Genomic DNA, 27152 nt, shown 5'->3' with positions numbered 1-27152 from the left:
TCGGTAACATACCCAGTATCTTTTAATTTAAATCTCGGATCTTAAACTAAGTACAGTTTTACTATATCCACTTTTAAATAATTACTTAATAATAATCAGCAGGTTAAAAAAAACTTGAGGCAAGGTAGAATTTGTGTAATTTGTTTTAAAAGAACTATAAAGTTTTAGATAGTTGATTATGAATGAGAAGTTCAGCGGACGCTACATAAAGAGAGAAACTCTTTCAGCTACAGAAGTCATTAAAAGTTTGGTGGAAAGTGAATTCAGGTAAAGTAAACCATTCAATTTCAAATGCGGAAGGAATATTATCAGAATATCTAAATGCAAACAAATTATGTCAGGATGGCGCAGTTGGGGAATAATCTTCTACCATAATTTATTTATTTTTCGATATTTTAAAGATTTAGCATTTGGAACACCTCATGGTTTACTCTACATGAATTCACTTTCCTGAAAACTTTACATTTTAAAATACCAAAGTAAGCTTTGCTACTGAAATAATCACTTCACGAACAACATATCCATTGATATATATTAAAAAAATAACATAATTTGAAAGGTGATTATTAAAAACACTTTCATATTTCCTCAAGCAATCAAACTTGTTTTACTATTTTCCTTCCCAACTTCCTCACTATTCAATAGCATGACTCGATTCAATAATGTTTTTATTTTTCCTCCACTTAAATATCAATTGTATACTTAACAGATCGACAAGGATAGCAAAAATATAATATTTATAGAACACTCTCTCTATAGTTTAAAAATACACGTCTAAGGTGAAATCTTCATATTTAAATTTTGACCAATTTTCCTGTATTTTAATTCTAAATATTAACTTGGTGGTTTTATTATATTAGTTTAGTTTTAGGTGTGATGCGGCAAGAACTATGCTCCTGCTCTGCTCCTAACATTATCTCACAAATGCTATCAGGCAAGGAGCCACATCTTCTTCAAATGTACCACTGGAAAATGATGAATGAATGCTTTTGGAAAAAAAATGAGCTTTAAAAACGCTTAAAAAGAGAAAAAAAATGGAAATTGTTTCTTGATGAATGTTGGTGGATATAAATCTGAACTGCTGAAAGAGTTCTTTTTAAACTCAAGTTACCGAACACCTGACATATTAATATATCAGGTGCTCGGTAACCACCGCTTTTAATATATATTTTCAGCATGTATGTCAACAAGTCATACACAAATTAATATGTAAGCAAGGAATAAAAACAAAATCCAATGAACCACTATTGAGAAAGAGACGGGATTCAAAACAACAAAATCAGTTCGATTTCCTGCTGAAACTTGGAGATGAATCTAATAATCTCTTGACAACTCCTTTACCTTCAGGCCATCAAACAAGTTTTGATGATTTCAGAGTCACCTTCCTCATTATTGATTCATTAGATATTAACTGAGTGTTTTTCTCTTTTAGAAATTTTTTTATAACACCCACTGTATATATTTTTTTCTTCGTTTCGAAAAAAAGGATTCTAAAAATATAATTTTAACACTTTGAATGTCAGTCATCGGTTAAATATAATATAAAACTAATTTACATTGTTTTGAGTAATGAAGGAAAATTTATTTAAAATGTACTTAATTTTCATTTATTACAAATCAAATTTTAATTTAATTCAATCTGTTATTTGTGAGCTTCGCATAACTATACCACAAAATGAGCACTTCTAAGGAGCGCTCGTGGTTTGACGGAGATTTCCTTAAAAATACGGTGACACACGCGTTAAGGATGCTTATTTTAAAACCCAACCAATACAGTTCTATCTTATAGGGTTGTTATGGTTATCTAGAGATAATATTACGTGATAAAAATTAGAAGATCAAGAGGTGTTCTTAAAGAGCAAAAAATGTGGAATAACTAGGGTGGCATTGTATGTTTATTGTGAAAGCGTTGAAAATTTTATTTACGAAAGTTGCGAGTCATATATGACCCAGATCGATTAGTTATAACTTGAAAGTAGGTTGCCGTACCGAGTTAGGAGGTTCTATTCTATGGATGGTGTTTTCTACACTAGGGAGCGCTGCCAGCTTTTGACAGCCTGTACTTCCGGATTACTGTTTTCAGTGCGTTTTGAAGTCATTTGGCTTCATTGTGTGTTTTGAGACTTTCTTGAGAAATATTTCTTGTATACGTGTATTTATCACTTGATTTATTATTTGTGTTTAAAGGAAAAAGCATTATTTGAAGACCTGTCATTTCAAGGTGCTAGAAACGGTATTTGAAAAATGAATCGTTTAAAACATTTCTTACCTTCTTAACACTATACCAACTTCGAAATTTAAACCTCAATGATAATTTTGTAAAATGAACTTAATCCCACCGCTCGAACAATATGCTAACACTAACGTATGATGGTGCACTGCTTGCAACAAGTACAAATAGTAACAAACAAGTTAAAAGAGGCTAAATTAAAACGGCCAAAAACGCGAGTTCTTTCTAAATCTAGCAAACAATACTTTTCTAAATAACTAAAACAAATTTTCCCTTCAAACTCACTCAGATCATTAGTATCTTATGAAATACAACAGATTTGAGATCTGAACTTATCTATTTTATATCTTTTATTGTAAACAAAATTATCTGTTTGAAAATATCGACTCGAAGAATAAGCTGTAGTAAGCAGCTGTATACTTTCTAACCGGAATTAGAGCATGTCAAGAGCTCGAGATTGTTGTTGTTTACATTGATATGGAAAACACCATCCATGGAACAATGCGAGTTTCTGGTTCTGAAATATCTAAAATCTCAAGTTAGATTACAATCCTTTCGCCATTCGTATTCTTTTCAAGAGCTTCCTAATGAGTCTAGTATTGGTAGCTTTTGTGACTCATTTTCAAAATTTCTTTATGGATGGTGTTTTCAGTAGAAATGTAAACAATAACAATCTCGAGCTGTATGCCTGCTCTAGTTCCGGTTAAAAAGTTTGCAGCTGCTTACTACATGTTATTCTGAGAGGCGATATTTTCAAACGGATAATTTTGGTTTCAATAAAAGAAATAAATTAGGCAATTTCTGACCTCAAATCTGCCATATTTCATAAGATATTAATGTTATTATGTAATTCTGGTGAGTTTGAAGTGAAAATTTGTTTTAGTTATGTAGAGATATATTGTTAAAAAAGGTGATATGGTTGCTAGATTTTGAATAACTCGCTTTTTTTGGCGGTCTTGATTTGGTCTCCTTCCATAGGTTTATTACTGTTTGTTCTTGTTGCAAGCTGTGCACCATCTTATGTTAGTGTTAACACTTTTAGCATTGTAAACACAAGTATTGTTAGCATTGCAAATACAAGTAAGAAGTAATCAAATACATTGTTCGCAAGAATCTCAAAACACAATGATTCCAAATGGCTTTAAAATACAACGGAAACAGTAACCCGGAAATTTAGGCGGCATCGAGGTTGCAGCTTTCCCTACTGTAGAAAACACCATCCATGAGACATTTACAGGATTAATGGATTATCACACTGGACATAATGTTTGTTTCATTCTTCTATCGAGTCCGATATTTTTAGTTTTGAAATCAATCATTCAGTCCACTGGCAAATAAGGAATAAAGCTAATTAGATGAACTAACTATTAGAAGAAGAAAAAGAATGAACTAACTTGATCAAGTAAGCAGGTGAGAAGAGAGACTTGAGGTTTTGGATAGGTCGCCCAGATGAGTGCAGTGGCTGTTGGGCCAGTCACAGTACGATTTGGATCAAAGTGGTCCAGCATATCTAAATTAAGAGAACTTTCCATTAATGACTGTTCTTTTTTCTTTCCTTATAGAAAATTCCCGCATATTGTACTGTATGTCTCTGGAATCTAATTTAAAGAGATTATCCACAACATGGCCTGATTTATCGTAAGGCTTGAGAGGCCTGGACCTAGGGACCCTACATAAGTAGGGTCACTAGGTTTAAATTCCCTAGGTTTAAATGTTTAAATATTTTCTTGTGTGTTTTTTTTTTTTCCTAAGAATCGTCCATTAGAATTATGAGTTAGCAAAAATTTAAATAAATTTAAGCACAAATTTACTGCTAATGTATCATAATTTAAATAAATAATTTTTTATATTAAATGCATCATTAATATTAAATGCATCATAATTTANTAAGTAATCAAATACATTGTTCGCAAGAATCTCAAAACACAATGATGCCAAATGGCTTTAAAATACAACGGAAACAGTAACCCGGAAATTTAGGCTGCACCAAGCTTGCAGCGTTCCCTAGTGTAGAAAACACCATCCATAAGACTTTTACAGGATTAATGGATTATCACACTGAACATAATGTTTGTTTCACTCTTCTATCGAGTCCGATATTTTTAATTTTGAAATCAATCATTCAGTCAACTGGCAAATAAGGAATAAAGCTAATTAGATGAACTAACTATTAGAAAAAAAAAGAATGAACTTACTTGATCAAGTAAGCAGGTGAGAAGAGAGACTTGAGGTTTTGGATAGGTCGCCCAGATGAGTGCAGTGGCTGTTGGGCCAGTCACAGTACGATTTGGATCAAAGTGATCCAGCATATCTAAATTAAGAGAACTTTCCATTAATGACTGTTCTTTTTTTTCTTTCCTTATAGAAAAGGTCTGAATATTGTACTGTATTTCTCTGGAATATAATTTAAGGAGATTATCCACAACAGGGCCAGATTTATCGTAAGGCTTGAGAGGCCTGGACCTAGGGACCCTGCATATGTGGGCACCCCCGAAATGTTTAAATATTTTCTTGTGTGTGTGTTTTTTTTTCCCTAAGAATCGTCCATTAGAATTATGAGTTAGAAAAAATTTAAATAAATTTTAGCACAAATTTGCTACTAATGTATCATAATTTAAATAAATAATTTTTATATTAAATGCATCATAATTTACACAATTAATTAATTTTTATTACTAATGTATGATTATCATGCATCATAATTAATAGAATTATGATAATTAATATTTAATGTATCATAATTACGCTTTATAGTTAATGTATCATAATTACAAACTACTATTAATTATAAATTATGTTGAAAAAAGTCTGAATGTATTTTCTAATGAACAACATGTAAGTTTAAGGACACCAACATTTCTGTGCTTTGGACCTCTGGATTTCTAAAGTCAGGTTCTCAGGTTCTGATCCACAAAAGACCACAAACTCTGTTATCTGAGATAATGGTTCTCATTCTTTTAAATTTCGCGGGCCACCAATTTTGTGAAACAATAAAAAAATATTGAGGTCTCTAACGATTAATTCTATTAACGATTGATTTATTCTACCCGAGTTTTTGAATTTGAATATATTTCAAGAAGAAAATAAAAAATAAACTTTATTTGTAAAAAAGATAATAATCGGTATACATTTTTTTAAATACAATTTATCAGCTAATTATTATTTTTCTGTCAACATCAATGAAAACACTGAGTTTATATCAACGGCATATTTGCATGAGAACTAATCCCTTTTTGAGGATGAACTAAATAATTCATCACCAACCTCAAATAGATTGAAAAATTAATTTAAAATTGGATTTTCTGGCAATGAAACACATATTCGGAAGAGTTTAAATTCTATTTAAAAAAAGGAAAAAATACACCTATATATATAAAAGGTTTTTTAATAATAATGGGGAAAAAAACATTAACTAGAAATTTGAGAAAAAATTGGTTAAATTATTTCCTAAAAACATAAATTGTTTTATTTTAATTTGACAAAAGTGCAACAAAATTCTAAGATGTTAGAATGAACGTTGTTGTTCAGTGACTTTCAATTTAGTTATTATTATTTTCTTTTTAAACTTTGTTGAAATTGTTCGTTCTTTAAATACACGGCAATTTAGCGATTAAAGACATAATTGCCCTTATGAAATATTTTTCAATATTTCCAACTGTCAATAAATGGAAATAGCAAGTTTTGTGAGTTTCTTTTCCCTGAATTTGGTTTACTCTTTATTTTATTTTGTTTTTCTTACTAAAGATGTTTTTTTAATGAAGATTTTTTTCAAAAAATCGGAATAGATAGGTTGTGAAATTAATCTCAGAAATTCCATTTATTTCTAAAGAATGACTTTTCAATAAAAGTTTACCCTCTGTTATTTCTTTTTATTTTATATGCATATATGAAAATAGGCAAATGTCGATTTTTATAGATTGAAATTTTTAAAGTAAATAACTAAGATTCATTACATAAAACTGGTTTCTATTTTCAACCAAACCACTTTTTTTTCTTTCTTAAAAAAAATTTTAATAAAAATAATAAAGAAACAATAATATGGGTATTTTATTATTGTAATGGATGCATATATAAATTGATGTTAACTAATTCTGTCACTAGATTGCAGCACCATAAAAAATGGTTCTTACTTATATTTTGGAAATCTTGATTTAATTTCTTAAAGTTTCATCGAGACCTAAATTTAATCAATTGTACGTTACGAAACTATTATATTTTTACTTAAATTTAATAAAACTTCCACAAAAAGTAAATTGGAATACTTTATAGTTTAGTTTTTTTGTTAAAATTAAAAGAAGTTTCCTTCTGCGCTGTGAAGCTGTGCTGCTGCCATCTACTAACAAATAAAGTGATATGAATTTCTATCAGCGCTGCTTCCGTAAATATATAGAAATATAATCTGGAAATATTATTAAAAAAAGGTTTAATTTGAAGCTATTTTAATCAATATTTCTTTTTCTGTTGAATTTTTTTACCGTCATTGTTGGAAATTCAAAACTTTATAAAATGTCAAATATTCTATCTACCTAATTGTAGTCACTGATATCATAATGTCGAAAATTTATTGGCATAACCTGGAGTGATGAAATATTTCACATAGTACCTACTAGCTATTACGACCTAAAGGTAGAACCATGCAATGCCAATTAACAAATTGTCGAAGCATGAAACGTGATTATTTCACTCTTACTATTATAGTTGAAATAGGATTAATTCCTACTTTTAAATAGTATTATTATTATTTTTTAGTTACTAGTGAATTTTTTTTCTGTTTTTGTTTTTTTTTTGTTTTGTGCAACAAGTAAGTTTTAGATTTTGTTTGATTTCCTTTAAGGAAAGTTATCCAAGTGTTTGCCATGCATTATTAACAATAGCACTCTTTACTGGGATAATATTTTAGGGGGAAATCGTGACGATTTGCCGGTATTCCTTACACTGACGTTTTATGGTAAAGGAACTTTTTCCAGTATATTCTTTCCCAGGATTCCCAGCACTGATGTAATAAATGGTAAAAGACCATTGTTTGATATATCCTTCTCTGGTTCTGTATTAAAAGGTAAATGGCCACTGTTCGTTATTCCCTACACTGATGCATTAAAGGATAGTATTTTTACACGAATCTATTAAAAGACAAAAGGCAATTGTCCGGCATTTCCTACATGGATATATTTCCAAATCGAATATTACAAATGATGACCCAATAAACTGCTTCAAAAAAAAATTTCACGTAAAAACTATTCATTGAATAAAAGATTGAGTAACATTACTTTGGTCGTCAGCTACGTATTTTTCAAGAAGAAAGCGAAGACTCCTCTGTTGTCCCCTCATTTATCGAATAATACTATCATACTTTGTTATTGAAAGATTGTCATTATATACTTATATTGTTGCCTGAAACAAAGTATATAACAATTCTCATATTTCATACTTCTAGTCATTGTATACAATACCGGCATTTTGTAAATTGCAAGTAACATACTCATGAAGTAATAAATAATAATAGAGCATCGATGACTCAGTGGTGTAAAGCTGTCATTGTGAAGGGCTGGAGTTCGATCCTCAGTGGTGGCTTCAAGTTCAACCAGCTTCAGATCGATGAGTACCAGCTTGTCTGGGATGCTAAAGAGCCACTGTGTGCAGTGCCAACCACATTGCCGCAATTATGCCGTTGGTCACGAAATGGTGGAGCCTTATCCTCCATGACCTTCTTCGCCCACCACGGGCTGTTGCGGGAATGCTTTGTTAGTACATAATGATAGCATTATTTGCGAGTACAAGTTTTAAACGGGATTTGGATGTTCGCAGTGGCCATGTTAAACGATATTCTGATTGTGACAAAATAAAGTAACAGCCAACCCAAAGACGAGGAAACAAGCATTTTAAAAAAGAAGAATGATTTTCCTGCACATCCAGATCCCCTCTTCCAGAAAAAGGCATAATCGGAAAAAAATCTGAAGCAGGATAAAAAAAAATTATTACGTTTTTGTAACTAATCAATACAATTAACATTTAATGATAAATAGTTAAATATAAGTATTAGATTTCTGAAAAAGGTTTATTTATTTATTTATTGTAGTTTTGGGTAACTATTTCATTAAAAAAAAACTTTTTTGTTTTCTTCAACAAAGATATAGAATTAAAATAATTATTGCCTGGTTTCTAACTACATTAAGTGAGATAAGAGGAATGAATGTGAGAGAGGAAAGACAACCTCTATTTGCGACCACTATTGGGTGGCACTGATTTTTTCTATTCACTTTGTGTTGAAGAAAACATTTAGGAGAGACCATCAAAAACTCTCCCGGGCAAACCTCCGCAGGTTAGATAAGGAAACACGATAAAATATAGAAACGAAAAATAATAACAGAGCAAATAAATAGTTTCAAATGTGTTCAAAATATTCGTGAGTGGCTCCTATTTAGAGAACTGTTTTTTAATCATCTCTAAAAAGAGATCGAAAATCTCATGTTGCACTAAAGACGATGCTATCCATGATTTAATTTTAGAGTTGAAAGTTAAATTAGAGAGAGAAAAAATTATTTTTGAAAAAAAATAAGCATCTCAAACAAGCAAACCTCTTCTTTTATAGCTAACTCATTTTGATGATATAAAATTAAACGCAAACTTTAAAAACATAATTGCTTATTTATTTAAAATATCTTTATCATTCATAATTGGTAAATTTGTTTTTGCACATAATTATCGGGATCATAATTATTGGGATCATTTTTATAGGCGGTACATTTTCATTCATCGATCCGTCTTATCATAACGCCAACAAAAGTGGAATTTCTGCACCAAGAAAAAGACAGAGACTAAAATTGAAATCGTTTGCGGAAAATCACATGGCTCCGATAACATTTTGAAGCCCATGGAGGTCACCCTTTTAGAAAGACCCTTTGACTGTGGAACAGAGAGTGGTCGCTCCCGAGATGTTTCACAGTATAATAATATAAATAAAAACTAAATTGAAAACATGCATGTTCGTAACAAAACTAATTCCAACTTTGTATTCTGATTTTTGCCAACAGATTAAATTAGGAAAAGCAGATTTCATTGTTTCACTTGCCAAAGCTTAAATAAAAAGAGTCAAAATATATTCTAGATTAAACAGTTCTGAAACGAAACATTTTTCATTCAATGTGGGCTTCTGTTTAAAAGCAGATGTTTTTTGTTAAAAATTGTAATGAATTCTTACCTTTGTATGTTGCGAAAAGTACTGCTGAAGCGGCAAAAGCTCCTAAATGCTGTGCGAGAAGGTAATGACCCACTTTCCTCCACGGAAATTTCCCTAACGTTGCAAACGCCACCGTTACTGCTGGGTTTATGTGTCCACCTGATGCACAGTACATACATAATAACATTATACATAATAACATAATAACATTAATATCTTACAAAATACGGCAGATTTGAGCTTAGAAATTATTTAATTTATTTCTTTTATTGAAAACAAAATAATCCGTTAGAAAATATCGCCTCTCAGAATAACATGTAATAAGCAGCTGCAAACTTTCTAACCGGAACTAGAGCAGGCATAGGCATACAGTTCGAGATTGTTATTGTTTACATTTCTACTGAAAACACCATCCATTAACAGTGTTGATGGCGCCAAAAAGAAAAAAAATGAACCACCCTGTATAACTTTTGATAACCCTGAATAATTTCTTCGCATCTTCACGTTCCATGACTCAATCCTATGGGTTCGAGGAGGTGTCCTCAAATATGCTAATTAATTAGTGAAGACGATATTTTAAGTTACGAAATCAGATACAAAAACGTACTTCTTCTAAATAAACATACCCTTTTTTTCCCCCGACGGATTCGAATTTTTGACCCCCAAAATATAAGGGGTGGCCGTAATCTGAGAAATAGGGTTTCCTTAGTTTGGTCAGAAGAGCGATTCAAAGTGGGTGGCCATTAATGTTAATTTTATTTTTTGCGCATGTCACTATATCTCGAGAACTTTTTAAGCGAATTCAAAAATTTTAGCACACAATTATAAAATTCGTTTATCCAAAGATAATTCCATGCTAAAAATAACTTTCAGTAAATATTTATTATTTCTTATTATTTTATTTAATAATGGTAGAAAAATGTTGAATTGTAAAGTATGCAAATTATTGTGCCATTTTAAAGAATCTAATTTTACAAAGCAAAATGCGAAATTTGTAGAAAATCGGTTGAATAGTTCATGAGCAATCGAATTTTAAAAATCTGACTTTTTTGATAATATATCGACAATTTATGAGTTGATTAGAATGAATTTGACTAGTATCATAATAATTGATATAATTAATATACTAATGGGTATAATATATGAGTATATTTGACACCTATTAACAATTTCATCTATACTTGGAAACTTTAATATACTGTAGAAAGAGGTTATTTATGACCCCTTTAAAGGAATAAGTACAGAAAAAAATCCCTTGATGTGGTAAATTTTAATTATCATTGATTTTGATTGAGCTGACGTCAAGCAACAGCATCACGTCACATGATACTGAATGCAGTTAATATTTATTTTGATGGGATGAACAACTAAAAACGTGTTTTACTTCATCTAATAACGTAAAGCAACCGGGAAGGGCAAAATATGAAAATGTAAACAAAGAAAACACTTAAATATAGCGTAAATAAATAAAATAAAAGCGTAAATATTTTAGTTTTATTAATTAAGTTGGTATATATCTTTCATTATCTTACTATTTATTAATATTTATTTTTTATACTTTTTTTATAACGCCACTAACGCCACCGGCGTTTAGTTTCAAGCGGTTAACCATCCGTATAATGTTTTTTTTTTACTTGAATCTCATGTCATTTTTAATATTGACAATACTTTTTTTTAGATGATTACGTCAGAAATTTTGGAAGAATCTTTGAAATTAAATAATTTTTTGCTAAATTTTTTTTGTTGATAATTATCCATTGAATTTCATGACATTCAATAAAGTACAAAATATATTTCAAAAATGGTGACTTTGTTACCATAAATTAGAACTATTAGAACAATATATTAGAACTAAATTAGAACACTATATTAATTCTTCATTTCCCTCTAAATTTACAGTCCACTCTTTTTATTAATTTTCCACTTTCTTTATTTGTTTTTCCCCCCGCTTCATGCAATTTTAGCGTTCGTTGACTCTTCAAATGCCTTTCACCCTTTTTCTTCGTAATTTTAGTGTCTTTTTCAAGAGTGTTTATTTTGGACAAAGTGTAACGTCTAAACACGTTTATTTTTTCTTTCACGGAACTCACAATTTATTTGAGGAAGCGTTTGATTCTCGCCCAAAGTTGAGAACTACACTTTTAAATTTCGCGAGCTCTGAAAAAAAAAATTGTTATTTTGTTGAGACTAGTTCACTAACCGGTAAACGTTGCGACATCCGGAAGCGAAACTAAAACAAATTATGAGCGACTAGATCGAGTGGTGTACCCTTCCATTCCAAGCAAAAACTCCCGATGAAAGCTAATATTATTAAGAAATCTGTGTAGGGAATACCGAATAACTTTTTTTTTAAAAATAGAAAGTAAGACAATGTCAGTGGATGGAAAACAGGGCAATGTGATTTATAAACTTTTTTTCACTCATTCATCAAAAAAAAATGATTATTGTTAATAATCAGTGGATATAGTTTATTGTAACCGGATTAACGAATTAATAATCAGGCAAGAAGGCGCGACCAGGGTTCAAATCCCTGTGATGGCGGGTCGATGCGAAATACACACCCGGTTCACATCTACCACAATGCTGACGTAAAATATCCTCATTGGTAGACGGATCATTCGTTAGAGTCCCCTTGCCACCGGGCTAACCGTGGGTGGTTTTTGTGGTTTTCTTCTCCATGTAAAGCAAATGCGGGTTAGTCACATCAGAAAGTCGTCTTCCTCAAAAGCAAATTTCTCCCACTACTTGATCCAGGAGTTCCCTTGTCTTCTGGATAGAGTTCAAAATGACAAGGCTGCGGAGTTGAACATGAGTAGTCATAAGATCCAATAATTGTGTCAGCTTTTCAAGGATGGTTATTAAATAACTTGCCCAGTATTCTCTGAATTGATGTGTTTTTAGGTAAAGGACCATTACTCCGCATATTCTTTCCTTTTATTCTCAAACTGATGTTTTCTTTTAAGGCTAAGACTCATTGCCTAAGACATATTTGCCCAGTATTTATTGCACTGAAGTGTTTTAATGTTAAAGGTCATGTCCCGTTAAGCACTTTGCCCCGTACTCCGTAATACACTTATGTTTCTTAAGGTAAACGGGCTAATACACCTCACACTGACACATTTTCTAAACTTTTCGAAGTGTTAGAGCTAACTCCAAGTAACAAAAAATCATCCTCGTGAGGGAGGCAACTCGGAATTAAAGAATGCATCGCTTAATGTAGTCGCTCGTTTACAAATTCATAAAACCTACTAAAATGCTTGTTTTTTGAAGCAAAAATATTGAAAGTCTAGCTGCATACATGTTTAATTCCTTTATATAGTTTCTTTCACTGTTTTACTGCAATAGTGTCACTTACTGCTACAATTCGTGCGGTGATATCTCATTCAAGCGAATTCGTTAAACTGAAAATGCAAGGGCAATCCCAAAACATATGACCAATTTTAGAAACACTCAATTGCATTTATTTTATATAATATTTGCTTCCTTGTAAAGATTAAATCTTTGTCTATCTTTCAATATTAGTACCCAGATCAGTTGATGCTGTTTTCTGGAAGTTTTTTTAGTTTGTATACCCATGAGATTCCAGCTTCAAACTATGACCTCTTTAATCTCGTCCAAGATCTGAATCACCTTCCAGCGAAATATTCTTCCGAATTGGCAAACAGATGGCGGTCTCTGTGTAGTAAGCCCAGACTAAAGAATGTGAGTGCCTTCTAATGCTGCATATTTTTTGAATGACATTTTTACTCCGTTTTTAGTCGGAATGCACAAATTTAAAAGCGTTCTATATAAGAGGGGGTCGCGTAAAGGTTGCGACAAACTTCTAGAGAAGTTAGGCTACAACATCAATATTAAAATGGCATAGGAACTGATGCCCATGATACATCGTTATACGCAGCCAGGGGTGCTTCTCTATTACGACCTAAAGAGAAGCACACGGAGGAATAGTTCATAACAGGGAAGCGCCACTAGCGGCGCTGGATGAGATTTTCGGCGATGGGTTCCTATGTCATGTTAATACTGATCATGTGCCGTCACTCCCCTAGAAGTTTTCCGCAATATTTATACGACTCCCTGCTGTATGTAACGACTTTAAACTTGTGTATTTCTACAAAAAAATAGACTAAAATGCAATCTAAAAAATTTTTAAAGCAAACTTTAGCTTGGAGAAAAAAACGATTGCAGATTTGAAATCAGAGCAACGAAAGTTCCATTAAAAAATCTTTTGAAAACAAAACAAAAATGTTATCCTCAAGTTTGACACACAAGACAAGTAAAGCTGCTTTTTTTAGTCACAAAAATATACCATAAAAGACGAGAAAAGAATTATTTTTACCTGTTACGTTACCACATGTTGCCACACCCAACATAACAGCCACTCCCCAAGCCCACACGACAGCAAACACATCGTCCACTCGACGACCCTCTAGAATGGTTTGAGCAAAAGCCGCATCCCCAAAGATCTGAAAGATTAAACAAAAATGTTTTTATTTCTCCGATTTATCCGATAAATCGTACACATTCATTGAATTAGCAGGATCAATATTTTTGGAACAAACATCATAAAATCAAAACGTGTCTATTTGGGAAAAATTAAGTTTAAGACCTATTAAGGCTGTTTTTATATATTTTTATTTTATAACCACCGTTGAATAGCGGGCTCGAATTTGGTGTTTACGACTATTAATGTTCAACTCCATTGCCTTGTCATTTTGAATCTAATTAAAAGGCAAGTGAACTCCTGGGTCAAGAATTGAGAGAAATTCGTCTTCGTGGAAAACTTTTTGAAGTGACTAACCAGCATTTGCGTTACGTGGAGAGGAAGACCACGAAACCCTTACACGGTTATCCTGATGGAACTCTAACGCATGATCCATTTACCACTGAGGATATTTTACGTCAGCACTGTAAGCGTGAGCCGGGTGCGGGTGAGGCTGACGCTCTACCACCCCGGCACCATTACGGCTGTTTGTTACAGGTTTTTTCAAGTAGGAAAATCTATAGCCACAGTATTGTATAAAACAAAGTAGGAGGTCTGAATCCCCTGTTTGTTACCTCACACCACCCCCCGATGATTGTTTTGCAATAATTGTTGTTTCTTGGCATAAAATAGTTTTTTTCAAACAAGATTGAAATTATTCACATAAAATATATACTAAAAAGAATCCTATTTGCTTATGCTTGTGCCCCCCCCCCACTGTCCAAACACGTGATTTCATTAACATCTAACGTAAAGCATTAAACTGAATGTACAGAATTTTGCTAAATAATCATTCCTTCAAAAATTACATTTAAAAACAAAGGTATATTGTTATAATAAATTTGACAAATTCACAAACAACCGTTGTTTAATATTTTCGCCTACCCAACAAGTTGATATATTAAATGCAATTTATACAGGCATCGCATTGTGCATGAAGCTAATCGTAATCATTTAACGAATCTCTCTTATAATAGTATATTAATGTAATTTGCATCAAAAAATGATACTTGTAAAACGGAAAATAAGTTAAGACACCAAATTAAACAAGTTTATCTTAAAATGTAGCGTAAAAAGATAAACTCATTAGATAACGTTAATCATTAGATTTTTAGCCGCAGTAGTTAAAACAGAAAGTAAATAATTAATGATGTTTTTGAACTATTATTTTAATAAAAGAATGAATTAATATTAGAACAGATAAGATTTGAAATACGTAAAAAAATTTAATAATTTGCCAAGATTTTCCCACTTTTTAAAAAATTATATCAATGAAGCATAAAGAATGGCGAAATCAATGAAAGATGAAGAACGTAGGATGAAAATGGAAGAATCNTTATAAAAAATTTGACAAATTCACAAACAACCGTTGTTTAATATTTTCGTCTACCCTACAAGTTGATATATTAAATGCAATTTATACAGACATCGCATTGTGCATGAAGCTAATCTTAATCACTTAACGAATCTCTCTTATAATAGTATATTAATGCAATTTGCATCAAAAAATGATACAAATTGTGAAACGGAAAATAAGTTAAGACACCAAATTAAACAAGTTTTTCTTAAAATGTAGCGTAAAAAGATAAAATCATTAGATTACGTTAACCATTAGATTTTTAGTCGCAGTAGTTAAAACAGAAAGTAAATAAATAATGATGTTTTTGCACCATTATTTTAATAAAAGAATGAATTAATATTAGAACAGATAAGATTTGAAATACGTAAAAAAAAATTAATAATTTGCCGAGATTTTCCCACTTTTTAAAAAATTATATCAATGAAGCATAAAGAATGACGAGATCAATGAAAAATGAAGACCGTAGGATGAAAATGGAAGAAAAATAATCTAACACTTATGAATAATTGTTACAAAATCACAATAAGTGTAAAAGTAACACTTTATTGGTCTGAAGGTGTTATTTTATGTAAATGAGTTTTCGAATAACAGCCTCACCATTTTGAAACGTTGTAGAACAATTATTTTATACCGAAATTTAAATAGAGTTAGGTTAAATTTATTATTCTTCCTCTTACACTAATTGGATGAGAATTTCCCGTAACAGACCATATCATATTTGATGTCTGCTTCAAACAATAAGTTTCACGACATAAAATTCTGCCTTCATTTAAATTCATAGAAAATAATTGTTTGACTCATTCCTTTCACGGAGAAGTGAGCAAGAATTATAGTTCCGCCGAAAATATTTTGTAGATAAATTTTAAAAAAATAATTAGATTTAATATTAAATTCAATGCTGTCAATTTATGTAATTATATTACACCACCGTTATATTTATACATATATTTTGAAGGTTAAAACAAATAACGGTTCGACATTATGGGACAAAAGGTCAAAAGATAAATGAGCACATTAAGAGAAAATAATAGTTAATTAAATAATTCGTAAAAATAATATATTGGTTAAATTAATTGATTTGAATAAGATAAAACAAGAACTTTAAAAACTAATTTTTTCAAATGGATTAAAAGGGAGAAAATAATTTAATTTTTGTCTTACCAAAAACAAAAAACGTAAGGCTCATCACATTTAGAAGACTAAGCGGTGATAGAAAAAATTTTTAAAAATAAATAGCTGCCAACTTAAGATTTTTTATGAAAGATATTTTTTAACTTTTATTATTTTTTTCTGCTTTTAAATAACCACTATGAAATACCTTTAAGGAAAATAATGTCGTCTGCTGGTAGTTATGCAAATTTAACGCTCCTTATTCTTTTCGTCTTAAGTTTAACAAATAAAATTAGTTCCGATTCTTTAATCCACTTGAAAAATATAGGTCTTAAAATTTTTGTTTCGTTTTATAATTTTCTTGTGTTTAGTTTGGTGTTTGCAAGTTTCTTTTATATCGCAATATCGTAGAAATTTTGATTGGTGATAAAATTTGGTGACATTATTTAGAAAACAACAGAAAATTGTATTGACATTAAGATCAAGGCACCAGTTTAAATTTGAATTTTCTAACCAATCTAGAAAAAAATTTAATTTCGATTGACTATAAATTTTATTCGGCGATAAAATGGCGATATAAGTTCGCTTTTTAGCAATCAGGAAATGTTTAATTTTTTATTGTCATCCAAAATAGAACTCCCTTAATGTAAGCATTCTAACTAGTCGAAAAGTGGTCAAACATTCGACTGACGATTAAGTCCGATTTGCAGTAATGTAGCGAAACTTTCAATGAAATCGTAGTTCCAGTTGAGCTTTTAATATTTCAGCTTGTCTAAATTCAATTGACAATAATTTTTTCCCGATAAATTCTGTTTCCATCGATGAGAAAATGCTTGAAATTTATTTTATCAGGGCATGCGGCTTCAGTAGAGATTCGAGTGCTAGTCAGAAAGTGGTCACAATTTCAATTGCAATATTTCATCTTCACAGACACGAAAACGAATTAATAAATATGTAGCAAATAAAAAATATTAGTAAAACACAAAGTTATAAAAAAATATTTATACATAAAACAGTTAAGTGAAATAAATCATTACTGATAAGTATATAATCTTTTAGTCCTTTACGTACTTAACAAAAAATATATTTCAAACTGTTCGATATCTTATGTATATTTCAATAAATTTCATGAAAAGTACACTTATGACCAATTAGAATTAGCATATTTTGAGAAAAACGCGCTTAAAGTTTAAATGAAGCATGTTATGCATTACTGGGCTTCGTTTCTTTTAAATAATGCAATAATGAATTGAACACAAAATGTTCCTTTTTTTTTTCTATAATACAAAACAAATTTGCTGGATCATTAAATGTTAAATTGAATCATGCAGCAAATAACGATTTTAGGTAATTGATTACTTATAATCATTTATGCTTCCGCTTAAAAGGATTGAAAGAAAGCAGCTTGTCATGCAAGAAAGAAACCAGATAAAATGAAGGATAAAACCCTGGGTTACCTTACTAAAATAATACAAATATTGAAATATACAAACATAATTTTAAAATTTAATCTGCAATTATTTTTTTGCATTAAATTCAGCAGCTCAAATATATCTCTTCTGTAAAGCTGGCGCAAATCTTCTATTTTAAAATAGAGAAACGCATAAAACACCGATATTTATTTTTAAACCGGTGATCATTTTTAAGCTTTTGAGAACACCAAGCTGCTTGGAAATTGGGGGTGGGCCTAAAGTTTAAGCGATAGCTGAAAAGAATTCCATTTCACGTCACTTTCACTTCCTTGTTCACTTTTTTGCGTAATTTTTTTATTTTTTACTGGTGACAGTCACTTGCATACAAGGGTGAAGAAACTTGTTGATTATGGAGACATAGTTTTTCTATTCTTTAAGACACTTATATTTAGCTTACCGCTCCCTCAGTATAAAAAAAACTCGGCCAAAAGAGATAAAAGAAGACGTGAAACTCTATAAATCTGGGTATTCTTTGAATAGAAACTACAAGTCGTTTTCGTTTTAAATGTTATGTCAAAATTATGTGGATGAAGCGTGGTTCTTTTTGACATACTTCGGTGAAAGTTAATTAAGGAATAACTAATTTAGGAAAGAAGAGACACTGAATTAAAACAATAAATCTGTGCTTTGCAACCGAAGTGATCATAATTTTTAACCAAATTAATCATAGTTGTTTAAATAGTAAGTTGAAATAGCCGATTTACACAGCATCAAAAAACGATACAAAAAAAAAAGAGACTCAGCATCAAAAAACGAATGAATCTGTGATTTTCAACCGAATTAACCAAATCCATACTTTTAAATCGAAGTTCGTAAGTTGTTCGAATAGTAAAATGAAATAGCTACTCTTGTAAATCGGTTTACATGACTTGTTTGTTAAGTGGGGAAAAAATAATGTACAATGAGCTAAAAAAAATAATAATAAAATAATGAACTACCCTAAATTACTTTCGACTTAATGATCGGATCTTCACGTTCTAAGACTCAATCTTAATGGTTTGAGGGGTTGACATCAAATATGCTAATTAATTGGTGCAGATGATATTTTAAGTTACGAAATCAGGCACAAAAGCGCACTTTCTCTGAATAAACAAAGCGTTTTTTTTTTTTCGTTTTTTTTTTTTTTACATATTTGGATTTTTGATTTCCAAAAGATAGGGTCACCATAATTTGGTCAAGAAAACGATCCAAGATTTGGACCTCATATAATGTTAATTTTATTTTTTGCGTATTTTTGTATGTATCGAGAACTTTTTAAGCGAACTTTTTTTGAAGATAATTCCATGCCAAAAAATAAATTTTAATTAATATTTAATATTTTTTATTAAATTTGAAAATAGTCTAAAAAATTTTGAATTGTATGGTATACAATTTTTTACATCATTTTAAAGAAAGTATTTTTACATGGCAAAATACCAAAATTTGTGCAAAATCTGTTGAATAGTTCCTGGAAAATCAAATCTTAACTATACAACTTTTTTAAAATTCGATTCACTCAAATTATATATTTGACATGTAAAATTAAAAGTGCTTTAATTTTACATGTACTTTAAAAGTATTGAAAAATTGTATATCTTACAATTGTATATTTCACAATTCCAAATTTTTGCAATTATTATTAAATAAAATAGTAGATATAGACTTAAATTTATTTTTTGCATGAAATTACCTATGGATAAACGAATTTTATAATTGTATAAAAGAAAGTTCTTCGGGAAAAAAATAACTCGTAAAAATAAGCTTAAAAAGTTCTCGAGATATGGCGAAATACGCAAAAGGTAAAATTAACATAAATTGGTCCAAACTTTGGATCGTTCTCCTGACTAAACTATTAGGACCCTATTTCCCAGATTGCGGCTACCCCCTACATTTTGGGGGTCAGAAATCCAACTCAGTCGAAAAATCTGATCCGTTCAGAGAAAGCATGTTTATATGTCTGATTTCGTACCTTAAAATATCGTCTGCACTTATAAGCGTATTTGAGGTCACCCCTCGAACCATTAAGTTCGAGTCCTGGAACGTGAAGATTCGTTCTTTAGATCAAAAGTTATTCAAGATGTTCCCTTTTTTCTTTTTTACGCACTGTACGTCCTGTTAAATTCTTGATTTATAAACATTTCATTCAATTAATAAACATTACGATTTGATTTATATACATTTCAACAAAAGAACCGTAGAATTTTCCTGTATACACAGTTACAAATTTCGATGTTTGGTAATGTCTTAGTGTCCTTAACCCCATAAACTAGTAAAATGTATGAAAACAAAGAAAGGGGAAGACTAAAAATCAAAGCATGGACATAAAGTAGGTGAACGCTAAAAACCAAAGTAAAAGGTTAGGTAATGAAAAAAAAAGCATAGTATCAAAGCAAATAAAAAAAGTAGTTTACCAGAGTTAAGAAACAAAACAATTGAATCAATGAACAACGTATTTTTTACCAATTTTAGTTGATTACGTTTCATGCGTTATGAAGCACCATTAAAAATTAAATACAGTTTCAAATTATAATATTACCTGCTTTAATTAATAAGCATAATAAAAATGTAAAATAGTTTGTTTATATGAATTGTTCGTTTGTAACCTTTAATTATCACTCAGTTTATTTCAACTTTTTGTTGTCAATGCGAAAAAAGAAAATATTGTGACGCTATTAAATCTTTAAATGATGTGGATGAGCATTTCCAATACATGTGTTTACAAGTGATTTTCTTCTACTTCTCAATAATGCATTATGCATCTATTTGATTTCGAAATTAAGAGTTTAGAAGGATTGTTTCTATTATTATTGTTATTAGATTAATGTAATTCTACTTTACATTTTAAGATGAAGTATTATAAATTGGAGTCTGATCTAATGAGCCGTTTTACAATTATTATTTTTTGGAGCAAATTACGTTAATTGACTATTATGAATTAAGAGATGCGTTTAATGATTTAGAATTTTCAGCTTCATGCGCTAAGTGATGAATGAAAAAAATTGTATGTAAAATACATTCGCCTCTTTGGTAAGAAAAAACATTAAAGCTGTGACCTCACCAAAAATTTGTTATAACTATATCCTTTTAATTTTAAATGTTAAGGCCTGGTTTCTTAGGACAGGACGCCGTCAGCTGGAAATCAGCGCTAACCTCTGATTGGTCCATTTGTGAGTTTGATAGTATACGTCATCGAACGCTCATCTTGAACTACAATTGCCGTCCAACTCAACTGCAGTTGGATTACAACGTGACGTTAACCACAGAAGCAATGGCGGACAACATCCAACAGCACATTGAAATCAGCCAAGATTTTGATTTTGACATTAAACATAGCTTCTTCATTAAACATAGCACTCTTCATTTAGCTCAGCTATAATGTGTTTTTTCTTGGACAAAGTCATTATTTGTTCTCTAAAACACTGGTCGACAATAACAACATCAATACAAATTCAAAATAAATATTTGTTTACGTTATTAACGCATGCGCAATGAGAGATAATGTCTGCGTTGGACCGACTGCTCACGGGCGCTTGTCCTAAGAAACCAGACCTTTATTTCAGAAAATAATTGCTTAAAATGATTTGTGTTCGCTTATTGATGTTAGTAGTATCATAAGGGAAATGTTTGGATGTGGAGGCACGAGTTTTCTTTTTAGTACATCTAGTTTTAGTTGAATTATTTCAAATGTCTTATTCCAAGAAACAGCAATTATTGCGAAGCATTCATCGGGGTTGGAGAGCGTCATCGAACAGGCGGCCAACAAAAAATTATAATAATTCCGAATAAAATAATCTGTTTCAAAATTATTTAAATGATTTGAGCCGATAATAAAAGACTCATTAAACATTTTAGAATGAAAACTAATTTTAAATGATTCATTTCCCCACTGTAACTTTCTTCTTTGAAACAACTGAAATATCTACATTGTCTTGATTTTTTGTCTACTATGTTTCGAAATATTTATAGCTTTAATTATATAATAATATGCAATCAAGAAACAGAATTATTTTTTGATAGGGAAAGGAAATAGGACTTCGTCTTAATAACACCACTTATTTTCCTCAAAAGGATACTTAGTTGGTAGTAATTATATAATTATGTATAATAAAATACATAATTAATCAATAATGCGTTTGTATACTTTGATGAAACTTATAGAAAAACAATTTCAAACTTTCAAAGCAACCTAATCCAGTATAAAATCAAATTGACACTAGCAATATTAAGCCTAATTATAATGTTTTAATTGCAAAACCAACGCTGTAACTCAAAAAGATATTTGTCGCTTTTTATAAAAAATACCGTTAATGAAACTCTATTTCGAGTCAGTTCAATTAAAATATAATTTTAATATTTAACAGCTCTGAATAATTTCAAGAAAAAAAATTAGTTATTTTATTACGTAATATAATCAGTATTCTTAAATTATGCTTAGATTACAGAATAAAGTTACTTTTATAATCGCAAAAGTAATTCTATTGTATAACAAAGCGGTTTCCAATTTTTTCGGATATGGAATCCTTAATAATCAAGGTTCTTCCGAAGAACATTTTAAAGTAAAGAAAGATAATTAATTAAAGTAATTAAAGACAATTGTGTACGTGATTAAAAGACTATTTATTTTGACTTTTGAACTTTTTAATATTTGATAAGATGAATGAAATTTTTTCATTGTTTTATCTTTAATAATCATTAATTATGAATTAGAATCGAATTTGCAGTCTTGAAGGAAAGGAATGTCTAAAGGAATGTCAAAAACGCTTAAAACGATTGTTAGGGAAACATATTTCTTTATTAAAGAATTCAGTTATTTTATTTTAAAAGATGTGAGATGTGAAAATTTAAATAAAAACCAAGCAAATTTTAAAGATGCGCATGTTAGCACAAACAGTACTTTAAAAGGAAATACTTTTTTTTTCTTTTTTGGTTAATGCCGGGCACTTGGGTTTATTTCCTATAGGCCTCAGAAATGTCAGAATTGCTACTCTCTTATCGTTACCCAGTGAGCACCTGTGGCTAAGCCACGGTGGTGGAGTAGCGTCGCCCACGTCATAAAAGCACAAACCCGTTTATAGGGCTGGTTACATTCACACAATCACACAGAAGAAAGGACATAGAACACAGAGAGAGAGAGAAAGATCCTTGCCCTGAGCGGGATTCGAACCCGCAACCATCGGCTCCGCAGTCAGGCACGCTAACCACTCGGCCACCTGGTCGGATAAAAAAGAATTACACTGCCCTGAATTTTCCACTCTTTCTTTTCTTGATTTTTATTTAAATTCTCACATTTTTATTTAAAATGCTTACTTCAGACAATTTTGGTTTTAGCTGCTTATAGCTCTCTTCCATTTTGACTTATTTTACTTAATTCTGGTCTTCATTTTTGTTTAATTCAGTTTTCATACTTATATATATGCATAATAAAAATGTTAAAAATCTGTTTAAAAAGGCTTAACTCTTGGAACCTTAGGGTTCCGCGGAACACCGTTTGGAACCGCTGGTATGTTGCCGTTAAAGCTCAAAAGCAGTTAATATGCACATTACCTAGCTAATGTGTATAGGGTGTATTCCATTAAAATGCAATTGAAACGTTTTCACCTCTAAGTAATATTCACTGTTTCCGTATCGTTAAAGTTTGTTCCTCTCTTTCTATCAACAAATTTATTGATTGCTTGATTTATTTGATTCTTCAAGTACCGAAAATAAATAACCTTATTTTAATTTTTTTTTTAATTATAATAACATTTTAACCCGTTTGATTCTTTGTATGAACTGATCTAAAATTGATTCTATCCATTAATGTGTTGATGGCAGTAACTTGATTTTACAGATAGCGAAAAATTAACAACTATGTTAATTTAAGAAACGTTGCTATTGTTCTTATTTTGACTTTAAAAAGCACCCATTAGATAATATGCAGTTTATCCAATTTGCGGATTAGAAAGGAAGTTTGAGAAATATAAAAATGTTTTAGTACTTTAATGAATCTTCCACATTAACCTGAACATTAGAACAGAATTAATTTATTTAAAGTGGTTATAAATATAATGCATTTACTATAGAGTTAGGATAGAATGCAACATTGGGGGAAATTTGTTTGCGTCGGAGAAATTTTTATTAACAAACTAGGGAGGCTAAGCCTGTCCGCTGCAGCTTACCAACCCCGAAGATTGCATCGCAATAATTGTTGTTTCTTGTTAGAAACAGTTTTTTGACTAAAGTTAAAATTATTCACTAACCATATATGTACTGAAAGGAATTCTGTTTGCTTAACGCTTGTGACTCCATTTCCAACGTCCAAATAGTATTATATATATTTAGATCTATTGGAGAACAGAAGTAATTTTTCTAAGTAATCATTTTACAAAATAGCATTTATAGTGTTCTAACATTATATTGTTCAAACAAATTTAATGAGTTCACAACCGTAATTATTTTCGCTTATCAAACGGGCGGATATATTAAATACCATTTTTGCTTGCATCTCATTGTGCCTGAAGCTGATCGTCAAGTTCTAAATCATTGAACAGATCTCTTTTAACTGTAATTTATAATAGTATATTAATGTTATTTGCACAAAAATAGTAGTAGCGGTTAATAAGATTAGACTTCCTTTCTAAATAACTTTATCTTAAAATGAAGCTCAGAATTATATTATAATAAAAAAAAACAATTCTCTTAGTTTCAAACTCTTGAATTAAAAGCGTAATAATAGCAGTACAGAAAAATACCTTTAAATTAGGGGTACAAAAATATCCAATATACATAATTCTCTTACGTAGCTCCCAAATTTTGGCTGTATTTCTTTTCCGCCTGTAGCAACGTTTGCTTTGTTTTGTTTACGTTACTATTTCTCTTACACGACGACAAAACCAATGATTGCCGCTAAAAATGTCACATGCCAAATCTAGCTGAGGTGGCTCAACATGTAGCTCTTATAAAAACGGAAAAGGAAATAACCAGCGAGCATCAGCTGCGGCAATCTCATACTATTAAGATAGGCAGAAGTGAGTAGTCTTTGTCGATAGATCTCTATTTTAGTATTTTGTCGAAAGCGTTTTTTTTTACGAATTTATATATTACGAATTTATTTGACGATTTTTGATTTACATCACGAATTATACTATAGCACATTTTTAATAGGTTTAACGAATTACATGTCATTTATTTGAATTCAAATTTATTTTAATGACTTAGTATAGAATTTTGTGCATTTGCAATGTACCTAAGTTAGTAGCGAGCGAAGCGAGCTTGGTTTCCGAAGCAAACCATATAAGATTACGTAGCAATTTTCGGGAGTTGGCGAGCGTTAGCGAGCAGGAAGGGGCAGCGCAGCCCACTAGTATCTCAAATTAGTCTGAACCTCCTGTCTCCTTTTTCATTAAGACACTTTTTACATCACTACAGAATGTTGTGTTTGAATGTCGTCTTTGTCGATAGATCTCTATTTTAGTATTTTGTCGAAAGCGCTTTTTTTCACGAATTTATTTGATGATTTTTGATTTATATCACGAATTATACTATAGCATAGCACATTTCTAAATGGTTTAACGAATTACATGTCATTTATTTGAATTCATATTTATTTTAATGACTTAGTATTTACTAAAAAGTTGTTATATGGATTTGAATGATTGTTTTGAATTCTTAGAATTTTGTGCATTTGCAATGTACGTAGCAATGTTAGTAGCGAGCGAAGCAAACCATATAAGATTCCGTAGCAATTTTCGGGGGTTGGCGAGCGTTAGCGACCAGGGGGCGCAGCCCACTAGTTTATAGAAAAACAATACCTTTATATGACTTCTATTAATTTTATGCTGATGACAACCAAAAAAATATGGAAATAAATGAGGAAAAGCAGGATCCCACCACGTGATTTTTCAGGCCAATAAAAATACGAGGACAAGAATGGGAAACTGCTACACCATTATCAGATTTTTATATATAGTAAGAAATCTGAAGGAAAACCATGAAAAACTCCTAAATTTTACTCAATTACAATTGGGGTTTAACCTATGCTCCATTTACCTGTGCGAGTATTTTATATCTGCGCAATGGTTATTGGGAAACAAGAGCGAATCAACGTGCCATAACCCAGATTTGAACCTGGTTCATCCACGCCACCATCGAGCATTATCGAGCCACCATCAAGCATTGGGTTATGATGATGCAAATGAAAACATCGAAATATTTGATAAATATAATTGAAGAGCATAAAGTTATATAAAGTTATATAGTTATATAATGATAAGCCACGTTTTAACATCGATTCTGTTGAACATTTTTGGCTAAATGTTACTACTTCCACAAAGTAAATGGAAACTTCTGAGTTTTCTAGGGGAAATTACGAATTACGAAAACTTGTAAAATATCTAAATAAGCACAAGGACAGATAGTGATAAAATTGAGGAAGTGGGAAAAAATATGGCTTAATACTTTATTTCTTTTAAGTTCTTTATTTAAATTATTATAAGAACTGATTTAAAAGTGGCCAAAAATGTGTTTGATAGTTTTGGAAAATCTTGAATAACACTTTATCAAATTATACTATTATTAGAATCACAGATTCTTCATTGATCTTAATAGTTAGTTAGATATAAAATGTTTTAAGTTGAATAAAATGTTTTAGGACATAAAGAACAGCTTTTATTTTATTTTATTTTTTGCTACGTTGACGAGAAAATTTTAAAATGTTATTTATTTAAACCATAAAAAACTAAATCTGCATTTAGATTTTTTTGTGACAAAATGTTAAAATTAACTTTTGATTTAAAATTCTGTAAAACATAAAATAATTTTAAAAGCAAAAAGTCGCTCCGTTTATCCTAGCTTTTTTCAGTTAAAAACTATATAAAACGATAACAGATGTAAAAGAATTTCTGAAATACGAAGTTTTAAGAAAAAAATTATTTGCTCCAAAATTTACGTTCTTTTCTCCGACGTAGAAGTATTATTATAATTTTCAATTGAATATAAAATTTTTTAAGTTGAATTTAATCTTCAAGAACGTAAAATAACAGTTTTTACATTTTTTTGTTACGTTCATGAGTAAATTTTAAAATGTTATTTACTATATATCATAAAAAAATATTTCTATGTTTAAAGTTTTTGTGACACAGTCTTAAAATTAGCTTTTAATTTTAAATTCTGAAAAACTAAATTCAATTTTTAACGCAAAAAGTCAGTTTGGTATTCCCAGTTTCTTCAGTTAAAAACAACAAAACAATTTCAGAAATGCTGAGTTTAAAAATAATCGTTTGCTCCAAATTTTGATTTCTTTTTCCCAACATAAAAGTATAAATTTAAGATTAAGCCGCTTTTCGGTTAAAAAATAATTTACAATA

The 27152-nt window shown here is 30.5% G+C and overlaps 1 protein-coding gene across 2 annotated transcripts in view; it reads right to left on the bottom strand.

The window, feature by feature from the left end:
- The window catches only part of LOC107444570 (aquaporin-9), a 73586-nt gene that overhangs the window by 6100 nt on the left and 40334 nt on the right, over nucleotides 1–27152 (bottom strand). The window contains exons 2-4 of one of the 2 annotated variants that reach the window (XM_043043779.2): nucleotides 13744–13870; nucleotides 9429–9566; nucleotides 4426–4541 (exon numbers count right to left, since the gene is read on the bottom strand). In XM_043043779.2, the coding sequence (XP_042899713.1) occupies nucleotides 4426–4541; nucleotides 9429–9566; nucleotides 13744–13870 (381 nt within the window). Of the gene's footprint in view, nucleotides 1–3624; nucleotides 3741–4425; nucleotides 4542–9428; nucleotides 9567–13743; nucleotides 13871–27152 lie in introns of both variants that reach the window. The other variant, XM_043043780.2, reaches the window with a different exon arrangement.

Source organism: Parasteatoda tepidariorum, chromosome 10 (assembly GCF_043381705.1).
Source record: "Parasteatoda tepidariorum isolate YZ-2023 chromosome 10, CAS_Ptep_4.0, whole genome shotgun sequence".
In the NCBI taxonomy this organism is placed as follows: Eukaryota; Metazoa; Arthropoda; class Arachnida; order Araneae; family Theridiidae; genus Parasteatoda; species Parasteatoda tepidariorum.
The sequence above is the reverse complement of the archived record's forward strand: the minus strand, read 5'-3'. Positions and strand labels throughout refer to the sequence as shown.